Raw genomic sequence first — 15,869 nt, 5'->3', positions numbered from 1 at the left:
TCTAACCTGACCTTAATTTCATGTCATTTCATGAAGGCCTTATCCCAAGGTATTTATAGAAAAAAAAACTAGGGTTGGTAGTAACATCTAATTCCAAAGGCTGTGATAACAGACTGAATTCGTAACGGCGTCACATTTAGCCTGAAAAAATATCTGTGATAGTCACCAAAGGGTCATACTTGGTACCCATCCTTTGAGTTATAGAACATAAACGAAAAAAAATGCATAAATTCATAAATTCAAATAATCCGTTAATATAAAAAATAAAATTGTGAAATAAAGAATATAAATGAAATAATCAAACCCGGAAAAATAATTAAACAGAAATATGAAATTATTAAATAATGCAATGATTGACATGCCAAACTCCCAACGAAGAGGAAAGTGCCGCCCAAAGACATCAGAAAAAGTTACAAAACCACACTCGTGTAATAAAGGTCCGAATTGGGACAGAATTTCCGGATGTTAAGCCTGTGCTAAATAGTTATTAATTAAATGTCATTTACCTTACATCCATCACCGCATTCTGGTATTTCCAGGGGCAGATTATAAATGTATTGGATTATTTTGTCAACACTCCTGCTTTCATACTGTTTAAAATCTGAAATTTCGAGCTGTTTTTTTGGTTTTTTTTCTAAAAACTGAATATATTAGTACAGTCGTCCTCACCGGTTGTCATCGTATGATATTTAAACAATAACATATAATGAAGACTGCCGACGACCTTCAGGAGCCAGTTGAAGGTAAAAAAAGGAGATAAGTTATTCCTATAAGATAACACGGCTTTACCAAACTGTCTAAAACTGCATTAAGGATAATCAATCCTTAAAACAATACTTCCGCGACATAAAAAAAAAAAAAAAAATACTTTTCGCGGTTAGTCGGCTAACTTTAAAAGCCCGAAGATCCGACGAACCTCCACATATACAGTTGTTCTACCAACCTAGTCATGAAGGTAAGGGATAACAGATGTCTGAGAGCTCCAAACGATTGTTGATTCTATTTGAAGACTTTTATCCATTTCATTTTAACCTTATATCAAATAACGAGTTACTAACATACATTTTATTACTTCTGTTTTAATGAGACATGCTGTAATCTCGGAAGATATATAGCATGTTTCTGTGCTTCGAATTTTCAAAAATATTTGAAGGTATATTTTGAAATTTTTTTCCACGATGCGGTTAATCTTTAAAAAATGTATATATATATATATATATCAGCACACTCAAATTCCTTGACTAGTTTCTTCAATAACAGGTATGTGTTAGATGTTTTTCCCTGTTTATTGTAGAACAATCGCTGTCAAAGAAAAGTGATATCCAACTACATTCCTTACAACTCGAAATGGTCTCTAACCTGTCCTTGATTTCATGTCATTTCAGAATTATTTTATCAATCATAAACAAAAGGATTCACACCAGTCGTTTCATCTCACTGTTCTCTTCTTATTGAATATATGAGAAAAGTTATAAATAAATCACACGATAACAATAGAATTTGTTATGACAAGGGCAGGTTGAAATAAAGGAATACAGGAAAAGTAGGTGGTCGGGATGAGAAGGTGAGGTGGGGATCGGACACAGAATGTGTGACATATATAGGCAATTATCAATGAATTTAAAATCATCTTATCAACAATATCCTTTAGGAAGGATTAGGTAGGGTATTCTATGTTTAATATTACACGATGTTTATAAGTTTATTTTTATTGATCATATTCATTCATACGTTCAAGTATTGTCATGTGTTTAGCGTCTTTACAATGAATGCGTTATGTACATTTCATATGATTCAGAGCGCCACGAGTTTGGCACTAATCTTCATAGCTGGAAGTCTGTTGTTCGTCGTCACCAAGGTTACGGGACAGAAACGCCCAATAAATTGCAGACGATATCGTGATCGTGATGGTCAATACCAAATTACCAGAGATGACAACAGTGTGTATTGCATGCAGCAGAATCTGTATCTGTCTGCCTTAAGCTCGTCCTCTGATAAACCAGGCCCTGCGTACGTTCGGGCTCTCTTGGATCTAGCCTTGTCTAGGTGTGGGGACTATCGTCCCGGAAACAAATCACCCAAGTCCATACAGGACAAATGCAAGAAGAAGAAGTGCCACAAAGAAAATGTATACAGAAACCGACAAAAAAGGAGAAAGATCATTCTTCCATCTGAAAGGAAGACAGCAAGAAAACACAAATGTAGTTGGGAACGAAAAGAAGTTCGAATGATGTCAAATTCCGAGTGGAAACGATTTACCAACCGACTCAATATTCTGAAGAGACCGATCGTAAGTCTTTCAATTTTTATTAACTCAATATTCTGAAGAGACCGATCTTATATCCTCCGATGTTTGTACACTCGATGTTTTAAAGGGTCGATCATATGCCATCCTCAATATCCCTTAGTTGCCATTATTTATAAACTAAATATTTTAAAGGGGCTGGTCGTACGTCATCCAATATCAACAGACGGTTATACAAAAGACACAAGTGGATAGCACATTTTCATACAAATTTAGATAAGACATAGAAGAGCCAAATGATTATTTATACTACATCATACAGCTATTTCGTCCTTCTAGGACTCGTCTGTGGTGCTACATCATACAGCTGTTTCGTCCTTCTAGGACTCGTCTGTGGTGCTACATCATACAGCTATTTCGTCCTTCTAGGACTCGTCTATGGTGCTACATCATACAGCTGTTTCGTCCTTCTAGGACTCGTCTGTGGTGCTACATCATACAGCTATTTCGTCCTTCTAGGACTCGTCTGTGGTGCTACATCATACAGCTATTTCGTCCTTCTAGGACTCGTCTGTGGTGCTACATCATACAGCTATTTCGTCCTTCTAGGACTCGTCTGTGGTGCTTTATCATACAACTGTTTCGTCCTTCTAGGACTCGTCAGTAATGCTTTATCATACAACTGTTTCGTCCTTCTAGGACTCGTCAGTAATGCTTTATCATACAACTGATTCGTCCTTCTAGGACTTGTCAGCAATGCTAAGGACCTCAATTTTAAACTTAAAAGGCGACTAAGGAAAATCCAAAGTGATGAAAAGAAAAGTCAAAATCTAGATTGGGAGGTGCACTTTCCCAATATTCTTTCGAAACCGATCGTTTAACATCCGATATAATATTCATAAATGATAAATTTTCAAGAGACCGATTGTTATCATCCAATATAACATGTTCAGATTTCTCCTTGAACTGTCTGGATAAAAGATCGTCACGTTCAGATCGATAAATAACATATTAACTCAATGTTTCTAAATTTAGAACAGCCGGATCATATAAACTCATATTTTAGCATTTAGAGCAGCTTGACCATATTAACTCCGGAATAAGGTCTTAGAATATAACGTTTTTATTGTAAATGTCAAATATTTAAATTTTTTGTACTCTGTTATATAAAAAATACATTTATCGATAATTATTTCATAGATATATGAAAGACAATAACCAAATTACTGATACATGTGACATATAAAAGTTAAGGACCTTTTATTTCGGTAGAGGGTTATATCGACTTGTTAAAACATAGACCTCGTTCAATAATTAAAAAAAGAGGTTGATATAAGTCTTTATCAACCTCATCAAAGGTTCATAATATTTATGGACTCAAGATCCCAAACACGTCGATTGTATGTCGCGTGATATTTATGTACAAAGATATATGAGAGTAGACTGATAATTTTGTTAGTCACCAAAGATTTATGGACGCAATACCTTAATGAGAAATCATGGATAAGTTTGAAATCTCCTTAGAAAACTGGTATTCTAAGGAGATCTGTCGTAAGTCATCCATTATCTACTGCAGTATTCCATATTGTATACGTATGAGATATTAAAAAAAATAGCGAAAGAAAACTAAACAGATTTTATTTTCAATTAAGCTAGCTGATAAATATAATTTCAAAATAAAGTCAACCGTTTTACCAGTTGGGGTTTGGTTGGAATTTTCGCTATGTCACGTGTCGCCAATAGGTGAATCCATACCACGTGTTACCTGTACGTGTCACTCAGGTTCAGTTCAGTTCAGTTTATTTACTTTAAACCTTACGGTTTGTCAGTACAGTGCATGTATTTACAGTGCAAGTACAAACACAACAACAAACATAGGAAATACATAGCACACACAGACCACGTACACAGGATCAAAGTGTAGAGAATAAGTCCATATATCTAACTCTACACATATAAATTAAATTAATGTCTTAAACAGTATTTATTCTCCGTTTGTTACTAATACTTATAAACTTTCCTAAATTCGACAGATCTTTAGTATTTTCTGTGTCCAAAAGTTGTATAAATTTTGCCATACTTGGTTTCATATAGTAATACTTTTTAATAAAACGTTTCCTTATATCTTCATGGTGTTCTCATTTTAAAATAAAGTGATACTCATCTTCAATATCGCCACTCGTACAAAAGTTGCAACCTCTATCAATTCTTTCAACGTTATTTTATCTACCGGTTTCAATCTACAATTTGTGCGATGATAATCTAATTTTTGCAATTTCTTTGATATTTTGTGAACCAATAGATTTTGTTAAATACTGTTTAAGACAAAATTTACCACTGATAAATTTATTTACTGTCCCACAAATATCCTAAACCCATTTTAGATAACTCGTCCTTTACACTATTTGTCCATTCACTCCCCCTATCAAGCATTTCTTAATAACAAGACTTAAGAATACAATTTTCTGAATTTCTTAGTTTAATCCAATATTTAAAAATTCTAAATTTTCGAATTATACTTAAAGGTAACCTGCCCAATTCTTGATATTTCATTACGTTTAGTGTACTTTTCTTAACCCTAAGATTCTCTTACAAAAATGTACTTGTAACTTTTCTATATCTGACGCCTTATGGAAACCCCATACACCGGTATAGTGGCAGACAGGCGTAAATATTTTATTTTATTTTCTCAAAACTGTGTGGATTCATTGTTAATGTCCGATTAAAAATAATTACAGGTGCATATATATCTATTGGGGGTTTTTTAGTCCATGATACATAGTTTTGAAAATAATTTATGTAATATCTCCGTCACAATGCCTCCGTTGTTGTTGTTTATGTAACTGGATAATTCGATAGAGAAACATTGTTGTCATATCAAAGATTATCGTCGTTCAAATTTGTATTCTTTCCAAATCATATAATTTTTACAAAAACAAAATGTGAATGTAGCCTTTTTCGGTTTTGAAACCAGCTTAGTTCAGGGAGTGTCCTTAGTAATAATGTCTCTATACTTGAGGACTTGCGTTCTCACAGGGAAGCCGTTTACAAATATAGCTTTTCTCGGAATTCTCAACATCCGGGTCACGTAGAGGGAATCTATGTAAAGCGTGCAGTCGGTGACGCGTTGGTGTGGTTCTCACAAGTGTATTACAAGTAATTAATATACATGTGTAAATAACAATCGAAACATAGGATGCTTCACGTCTGACAAAATAACTAGACAGAATATCCCGCTTCCTCCATCTAATTATTACTTTCTGTGCTAAAATATCGATAAGAACAAAGGTCATATCGACAAATGTGACGTACATGAAGACTACCTAGTTATATTGGGTTTAATTTTTTTTTTTAAATGCTAATTTTAATTCAATTCGTCCATTTAAAAATTTTGAAATGACAATGAATTTATACAATCCGAATGTAGGTTCTCCTATATTCAAAAATTCAAATTCAAATTTTCGTAAATTATTGATATTTAATAATCAGTAGGTAGGTTTCAAAATTAAAATTTCAAAGAATTGTTCCTTTAGAGATTATCATAAAACCTTATGTAAATTTCCTTAATCAATGTATTTTCGTATTTTCTTACAGAGACTTTCAAATGGAGGTTCCTTCATCCCATATGATATATTATCCGATCTTCACAGAGACAACCCTAACCTGCGTGCAGCACATGGCGGTCCTAACTTCCTCGGCTGGCATAGAATATATCTCCTTATGTAAGTATGTTGTCGTGTTTGAATATTAACGGAACACAATGCCTTAGGCAAGATCGAAGTTATATTATATCAATGTAGAAAATATAGGAAAAGAGTACAAAAGGCACACAAATGAAAAACCTCTTTTAATACAAAGAGTTAGATACAGTAGAGCCAAACAATGAATTAAACAGCTGAGGGGCTAACTTTTTGTACAATACTATCGATAAGTTAAGGATTTCACACTGTTGTCCCTTTACTGGTATTTTCAGAATGGAGGCAGCCCTTGGAGTTCCCATACCCTATTGGGACAGTCGATTGGACTACAACATGAAACAACCCACGGATTCCATGCTCTGGACTGATGAGTTTTTCGGTCCCGGATTCGGAGTCGTGGACTCGGGACCATTCGCGGAGTGGATAACGGCGGACAATATTTCAATTGTTCGGAACATCGGAAGTAGCGGCAGTCTCATTAGTGAATCCATGGTTAATAACATATTACGTCATAAGAAACACGAACCCATTGTGGAGCCTTTGAAGGGAGATGATGTATCGTTAGAACGGATTCATGGCGGCCCCCACAACTGGGTGGATGGACAACTTTCTTCCATAGAAACAGCGCCCCAGGACCCTGTCTTTTTCCTTCATCACAGCTTCGTTGATTATTTTTGGCAGCTTTTTAGAAATAAAATGCGAAAAACCGGGAAGATAAATCCTGCCAAGGATTATCCCAATAAGGGACCAAAATTACAGAAGCGCAAAGCTAATATGATTCCGTTTGGTGATATCCGTAACATTGAAGGGTACGGCGATTTCATTGAGAGTCTAACTCGTTACCAAGAATCGCCAAAGTGTCCTGTTTGTGGTAGAAGCAAGCATTTGGAATGCGATAAAACCACTTATCTATGCAAGTCGAAAGCAAGGCCAGGAGTCTACACAGATGTAGGTGGTCGGGGTTCTTCAAGCCGTGCGCGACCAAAATGGCCACTTTACCTTGGTACAAAGTTCCTAACCGCTCATACTGATACAAGAACACGAGGAGATGTTTTGAGATTTTTACCGTTGAGGAGAAGACCACTCCTTGTGTAGACAGGTTTCACGATGTTTGAGAGCTGGTATAAACCAGCATCACATTCTGTCATAGGACTATGTATTCATGTCTTTATCAATGTCTCTGAAATGTATCAAAGTCATGTTTCTTAATCAGAATTAAAGAATCACCGCCGCATATGTTCACATACAATTATAACTAATGATAATGAATATATAATGTTTCGTCGGAGTTTGATGCAAACAAGCTCGTGAAGCTGTAAAAAGGGACAAAGAAAATCGGGCGAATGTTTTTTCTCCAAATTTATTCCACACCGCCTTCATATCATTCAAAATAATCATATATTTCTATTACAATCCTGAAGTCTACTTATAAGTAAAGAGTAGAACATGGATCAGAAAACAAGTATTATATCCTTCATTTTAATCATGCCAAATGACATTAGTCAGAAACCACCGAAATTATCATCAAATGAGGCGAAACTCTTTTCCACAACGACAATAATTGAACTTTGAATAAGTGTGACACAGTGCGACACAGTGTGACTAAATGTGACTGATGTTACCTAAAATTATAATCACCCATTCGTTACAAGTGTCACATCCCCAACACCCAGGATAGCTTTTGTCACAAAAGACAGATTTATACTTGACCGAAATTAATTAGGGTGAATTAATTTTAAGTCTTACGATTGTATTGTAACAGTATACTGTAAACTAACCGATACCGAAATACACTACGATACAATGAAATAAAAACATGGGCCCGCCTCCATCTTCACGTTCATACAATCAACAATCCAGTTATACGAATTAAGTATAAAACAAATCTAATTTCTTTCGATCAATTTTGCTCCATGTCCAGGTTTACATTTATTCTATACCAATCAAATATAATAAACAAAAGGACACACAATAATTCAGACAGTTTGCAGTACAGGAAAAACATAAGATAAAGGGAAGACAACTCCAGTTTACTTTACAGCTGCTGCCACTTCCGGCAAACAACTCCGTCATGCTTATCAATCAATTCAGATAAGAAAGTTATACTATTTATGTCAGGAGTGTCGACCACATACTGACCAATGGTCCTGAAATGCTTTAAAATATTCAATCATTGATACAGACTTCTGTGAAATATTTATCACCAAGGAAGATACTATACTGCACAATGAACCGAAATGGCGACCTCGTGATTCTACAGACCAGCTCATTTGTCGAACTAATACGTTCTTGAAATCTTTTCAAGAACAATGAACATCAAAATTTTGTAAAATTATAAATAATGCATTTATTATCACAAATATATCGTATGATATGAACAATATCTAAATATGTTACATTAAACATCCTTTAACAATAACACACACGTGTATCCATCATAACTACTGATAATATACATATAACAATACCACACACGTGTATTCATCATAACTACTGATAATATACCTTTAACAATAGCACACACGTGTATTCATCATAACTACTGACATTATACCTATAGCAATACCACACAGATGTAATGATGTCACACACGGTAAAGCATTGATATCATATTGCCTAAAAATTTTGAAAAATAAGGCAGAGATTGGCTTTAATGATCACTTTCAAACGTTTTTATTATTTTTCATGATTTCATGTGCTTTATTTTACATATCAAAATGCAATTAGATCGTGTATGCATAGAAGGTCAGAGAGGATACCTGTATTCCTCGTGTGTACACAGTAACTGAGAGAGGATACCTGTATTCCTCGTGTATACACAGTAAGTTAGAGAAGATACCTGTATTTCTCGTGTGTACACAGTAAGTCAAAGAGGATACCTGTATTCCTCGTGTGTACACAGTAACTGAGAGAGGATACCTGTATTCCTCGTGTGTACACAGTAACTGAGAGAGGATACCTGTATTCCTCGTGTGTACACACTAACTGAGAGAGGATTCCTGTATTCCTCGTGTGTACACAGTAACTGAGAGTGGATACCTGTATTCCTCGTGTGTACACAGTAACTGAGAGAGGATACCTATATTCCTCGTGCTTACACAGTGACTGAGAGATGATACCTGTATTCCTCGTGTTGACACAGTGACTGAGAGATGATACCTGTATTCCTCGTGTGTACACAGTAACTGAGAGATGATACCTGTATTCCTCGTGTGTACACAGTAACTGAGAGAGAATACCTGTATTCCTCGTGTGTACACAGTAACTGAGAGAGGATACCTGTATTCCTCGTGTGTACACAGTAACTGAGAGAGGATACCTGTATTCCTCGTGTGTACACAGTAACTGAGGGAGGATACCTGTATTCCTCGTGTGTACACAGTAACTGAGAGAGGATACCTGTATTCCTCGTGTGTACACAGTAACTGAGAGAGGATACCTGTATTCCTCGTGTGTACACAGTAACTGAGAGAGGATACCTGTATTCCTCGTGTGTACACAGTAACTGAGAGAGGATACCTGTATTCCTCGTGTGTACACAGTAACTGAGAGAGGATACCTGTATTCCTCGTGTGTACACAGTAACTGAGAGAGGATACCTGTATTCCTCGTGTGTACACAGTAACTGAGAGAGGATACCTGTATTCCTCGTGTGTACACAGTAACTGAGAGGATACCTGTATTCCTTGTGTGTACACAGTAACTGAGAGCGGATACCTATATTCCTCGTGTGTACACAGTAACTGAGAGGATACCTGTATTCCTCGTGTGTACACAGTAACTGAGAGAGGATACCTGTATTCCTCGTGTGTACACAGTAACTGAGAGAGGATATATGTATTCCTCGTGTGTACACAGTAACTGAGAGAGGATACCTGTATTCCTCGTGTGTACACAGTAACTGAGAGAGGATACCTGTATTCCTCGAGTGTACACAGTAACTGAGAGAGGATACCTGTATTCCTCGTGTGTACACAGTAACTGAGAGAGGATACCTGTATTCCTCGTGTGTACACAGTAACTGAGAGAGGATACCTGTATTCCTCGTGTGTACACAGTAACTGAGAGAGGATACCTGTATTCCTCGTGTGTACACAGTAACTGAGAGATACCTGTATTCCTCGTGTGTACACAGTAACTGAGAGAGGATACCTGTATTCCTCGTGTATACACAGTAACTGAGAGAGGATACCAGTATTCCTCGTGTGTACACAGTAACTGGGAGGTTACCTGTATTACTCGTATATACACGGTAGCTGAGAGAGGATACCTGTATTCCTCGTGTATACACAATAACTGAGAGAGGATACCTGTATTCCTCGTGTGTACACAGTAACTGAGAGAGGATACCTGTATTCCTCGTGTGTACATAGTAACTGAGAGAGGATACCTGTATTCCTCGTGTGTACACAGTAACTGAGAGAGGATACCTGTATTCCTCGTGTGTACACAGTAACTGAGAGAGGATACCTGTATTCCTCGTGTATACACAGTAACTGAGAGAGGATACCTGTATTCCTCGTGTGTACACAGTAACTGAGAGAGGATACCTGTATTCCTCGTGTGTACACAGTAACTGAAAGAGGATACCTGTATTCCTCGTGTGTACACAGTAACTGAGAGAGGATACCTGTATTCCTCGTGTGTACACAGTAACTGAGAGAGGATACCTGTATTCCTCGTGTGTACACAGTAACTGAGAGAGGATACCTGTATTCCTCGTGTGTACACAGTAACTGAGAGAGGATACATGTATTCCTCGTGTGTACACAGTAACTGAGAGAGAGGATACCTGTATTCCTCGTGTGTACACAGTAACTGAGAGAGGATACCTGTATTCCTCGTGTGTACACAGTAACTGAGAGGATACCTGTATTCCTCGTGTGTACACAGTAACTGAGAGAGGATACATGTATTCCTCGTGTGTACACAGTAACTGAGGGAGGATACCTATATTCCTCGTGTGTACACAGTAACTGAGAGGATACCTGTATTCCTCGTGTGTACACAGTAACTGAGAGAGGATACCTGTATTCCTCGTGTGTACACAGTAACTGAGAGAGGATACCTGTATTCCTCGTGTGTACACAGTAACTGAGAGAGGATACCTGTATTCCTCGTGTGTACACAGTAACTCAGAGAGGATACCTGTATTCCTCGTGTGTACACAGTAACTGAGAGAGGATACCTGTATTCCTCGTGTGTACACAGTAACTGAGAGAGGATACCTGTATTCCTCGTGTGTACACAGTAAGTCAGAGAGGATACCTGTATTCCTCGTGTGTACACAGTAACTGAGAGAGGATACCTGTATTCCTCGTGTGTACACAGTAACTGAGAAAGGATACCTGTATTCCTCCTGTATACACAGTAAGTTAGAGAAGATACCTGTATTTCTCGTGTGTACACAGTAAGTGAGAGAGGATACCTGTATTCCTCGTGTGTACACAGTAACTGAGAGAGGATACCTGTATTCCTCGTGTGTACACAGTAACTGAGAGAGGATACCTGTATTCCTCGTGTGTACACAGTAAGTCAGAGAGGATACCTGTATTCCTCGTGTGTACACAGTAACTGAGAGAGGATACCTGTATTCCTCGTGTGTACACAGTAACTGAGAGAGGATACCTGTATTCCTCGTGTGTACACAGTAACTGAGAGAGGATACCTGTATTCCTCGTGTGTACACAGTAAGTCAGAGAGGATACCTGTATTCCTCGTGTGTACACAGTAACTGAGAGAGGATACCTGTATTCCTCGTGTGTACACAGTAACTGAGAGAGGATACCTGTATTCCTCGTGTGTACACAGTAACTGAGAGAGGATACCTGTATTCCTCGTGTGTACACAGTAACTGAGAGAGGATACCTGTATTCCTCGTGTGTACACAGTAACTGAGAGAGGATACCTGTATTCCTCGTGTGTACACAGTAACTGAGAGAGGATACCTGTATTCCTCGTGTGTACACAGTAACTGAGAGAGGATACCTGTATTCCTCGTGTGTACACAGTAAGTAACTGAGAGAGGATACCTGTATTCCTCGTGTGTACACAGTAACTGAGAGAGGATACCTGTATTCCTCGTGTGTACACAGTAACTGAGAGAGGATACCTGTATTCCTCGTGTGTACACAGTAACTGAGAGAGGATACCTGTATTCCTCGTGTGTACACAGTAACTGAGAGAGGATACCTGTATTCCTCGTGTGTACACAGTAACTGAGAGAGGATACCTGTATTCCTCGTGTGTACACAGTAACTGAGAGAGGATACCTGTATTCCTCGTGTGTACACAGTAACTGAGAGAGGATACCTGTATTCCTCGTGTGTGCACAGTAACTGAGAGAGGATACCTGTATTCCTCGTGTGTACACAGTAACTGAGAGAGGATACCTGTATTCCTCGTGTGTACACAGTAACTGAGAGAGGATACCTGTATTCCTCGTGTGTACACAGTAACTGAGAGAGGATACCTGTATTCCTCGTGTGTACACAGTAACTGAGAGAGGATACATGTATTCCTCGTGTGTACACAGTAACTGAGAGAGGATACCTGTATTCCTCGTGTGTACACAGTAACTGAGAAAGGATACCTGTATTCCTCGTGTGTGCACAGTAAGTCAGAAAGGATAACTGTATTCCTCGTGTGTACACAGTAACTGAGAGAGGATACCTGTATTCCTCGTGTGTACACAGTAACTGAGAGAGGATACCTGTATTCCTCGTGTGTACACAGTAACTGAGAGAGGATACCTGTATTCCTCGTGTGTACACAGTAACTGAGAGAGGATACCTGTATTCCTCGAGTGTACACAGTAGCTGAGAGAGGATACCTGTATTCCTCGTGTATACACAGTAACTGAGAGAGGATACCTGTATTCCTCGTGTGTACACAGTAACTGAGAGAGGATACCTGTATTCCTCGTGTGTACACAGTAACTGAGAGAGGATACCTGTATTCCTCGTGTGTACACAGTAACTGAGAGAGGATACCTGTATTCCTCGTGTGTACACAGTAACTGAGAGAGGATACCTGTATTCCTCGTGTGTACACAGTAACTGAGAGAGGATACCTGTATTCCTCGTGTGTACACAGTAACTGAGAGAGGATACCTGTATTCCTCGTTTGTACACAGTAACTGAGAGAGGATACCTGTATTCCTCGTGTGTACACAGTAAGTCAGAGAGGATACCTGTATTCCTCGTGTGTACACAGTAACTGAGAGAGGATACCTGTATTCCTCGTGTGTACACAGTAAGTGAGAGAGAGGATACCTGTATTCCTCGTGTGTACACAGTAACTGAGAGAGGATACCTGTATTCCTCGTGTGTACACAGTAACTGAGAGAGGATACCTGTATTCCTCGTGTGTACACAGTAACTGAGAGAGGATACCTGTATTCCTCGTGTGTACACAGTAACTGAGAGAGGATACCTGTATTCCTCGTGTGTACACAGTAACTGAGAGAGGATACCTGTATTCCTCGTGTGTACACAGTGTACACAGTAACTGAGAGAGGATACCATGTATTCCTCGTGTGTACACAGTAACTGAGAGAGGATACCTGTATTCCTCGTGTTTACACAGTAACTGAGAGAGGATACCTGTATTCCTCGTGTGTACACAGTAACTGAGAGAGGATACCTGTATTCCTCGTGTGTACACAGTAACTGAGAGAGGATACCTGTATTCCTCGTGTGTACACAGTAACTGAGAGAGGATACCTGTATTCCTCGTGTGTACACAGTAACTGAGAGAGGATACCTGTATTCCTCGTGTGTACACAGTAACTGAGAGAGGATACCTGTATTCCTCGTGTGTACACAGTAACTGAGAGAGGATACCTGTATTCCTCGTGTGTACACAGTAACTGAGAGAGGATACCTGTATTACTCGTGTGTACACAGTAACTGAGAGAGGATACCTGTATTCCTCGTGTGTACACAGTAACTGAGGGAGGATATCTGTATTCCTCGTGTGTACACAGTAAGTCAGAGAGGATACCTGTATTCCTCGTGTGTACACAGTAACTGAGGGAGGATATCTGTATTCCTCGTGAGTACACAGTAACTGAGAGAGGATACCTATATTCCTCGTGTGTACACAGTAACTGAGAGGATACCTGTATTCCTCGTGTGTACACAGTAACTGAGAGAGGATACCTGTATTCCTCGTGTGTACACAGTAACTGAGAGAGGATACCTGTATTCCTCGTGTGTACAAAGTAACTTAGAGAGGATACCTGTATTCCTCGTGTGTACACAATAACTGAGAGAGGATACATGTATTCCTCGTGTGTACACAGTAACTGAGAGAGGATACCTGTATTCCTCGTGTGTACACAGTAACTGAGAGGATACCTGTATTCCTCGTGTGTACACAGTAACTGAGAGAGGATACCTGTATTCCTCGTGTGTACACAGTAACTGAGAGAGGATACCTGTATTCCTCGTGTGTACACAGAGAACTGTATTCCTCGTGTGTAGAGAGGATACCTGTATTCCTCGTGTGTACACAGTAACTGAGAGAGGATACCTGTATTCCTCGTGTGTACACAGTAACTGAGAGAGGATACCTGTATTCCTCGTGTTTACACAGTAACTGAGAGAGGATACCTGTATTCCTCGTGTGTACACAGTAACTGAGAGAGGATACCTGTATTCCTCGTGTGTACACAGTAACTGAGAGAGGATACCTGTATTCCTCGTGTGTACACAGTAACTGAGAGAGGATACCTGTATTCCTCGTGTGTACACAGTAACTGAGAGAGGATACCTGTATTCCTCGTGTGTACACAGTAACTGAGAGAGGATACCTGTATTCCTCGTGTGTACACAGTAACTGAGAAAGGATACCTGTATTCCTCGTGTGTGCACAGTAAGTCAGAAAGGATACCTGTATTCCTCGTGTGTACACAGTAACTGAGAGAGGATACCTGTATTCCTCGTGTGTACACAGTAACTGAGAGAGGATACCTGTATTCCTCGTGTGTACACAGTAACTGAGAGAGGATACCTGTATTCCTCGTGTGTACACATTAACTGAGAGAGGATACCTGTATTCCTCGTGTATACACAGTAACTGAGAGAGGATACCTGTATTCCTCGTGTGTACACAGTAACTGAGAGAGGATACCTGTATTCCTCGTGTGTACACAGTAACTGAGAGAGGATACCTGTATTCCTCGTGTGTACACAGTAACTGAAAGAGGATACCTGTATTCCTCGTGTGTACACAGTAACTGAGAGAGGATACCTGTATTCCTTGTGTGTACATATTAACTGAGAGAGGATACATGTATTCCTCGTGTGTACACAGTAACTGAGAGAGGATACCTGTATTCCTCGTGTGTACACAGTAACTGAGAGAGGATACCTGTATTCCTCGTGTGTACACAGTAACTGAGAGAGGATACCTGTATTCCTCGTGTGTACACAGTAACTGAGAGGATACTTGTATTCCTCGTGTGTACACAGTAACTGAGAGAGGATACATGTATTCCTCGTGTGTACACAGTAACTGAGAGAGGATACCTATATTCCTCGTGTGTACACAGTAACTGAGAGGATACCTGTATTCCTCGTGTGTACACAGTAACTGAGAGAGGATACATGTATTCCTCGTGTGTACACAGTAACTGAGAGGATACCTGTATTCCTCGTGTGTACACAGTAACTGAGAGAGGATACCTGTATTCCTCGTGTGTACACAGTAACTGAGAGAGGATACCTGTATTCCTCGTGTGTACACAGTAACTGAGAGAGGATTCCTGTATTCATCTTGTGTACACAGTAACTGAGAGAGGATACCTGTATTCCTCGTGTGTACACAGTAACTGAGAGAGGATACCTGTATTCCTCGTGTGTACACAGTAACTGAGAGAGGATACCTGTATTCCTCGTGTGTACACAGTAACTGAGAGAGGA

The 15,869-nt window shown here is 39.1% G+C and overlaps 1 protein-coding gene across 1 annotated transcript; it reads left to right on the top strand.

Annotated features, from left to right (window-relative positions):
• The first annotated feature begins 1,765 nt into the window (after positions 1-1,765).
• Positions 1,766-7,038, top strand: LOC132560046 (putative tyrosinase-like protein tyr-3). Its single transcript, XM_060224703.1, has 3 exons — positions 1,766-2,290; positions 5,840-5,967; positions 6,219-7,038. Exons 1-3 carry the CDS (start codon positions 1,766-1,768, stop codon positions 7,036-7,038), a joined length of 1,473 nt encoding a protein of 490 aa, XP_060080686.1.
• Positions 7,039-15,869: the final 8,831 nt, after the last annotated feature.

Source organism: Ylistrum balloti, unplaced genomic scaffold (genome assembly GCF_031769215.1).
Source record: "Ylistrum balloti isolate Yb309-2 unplaced genomic scaffold, AGI_CSIRO_Ybal_v1 Utg371006, whole genome shotgun sequence".
NCBI classification, from domain to species: Eukaryota; Metazoa; Mollusca; class Bivalvia; order Pectinida; family Pectinidae; genus Ylistrum; species Ylistrum balloti.
This window is presented reverse-complemented; position numbering and strand designations above follow the sequence as displayed.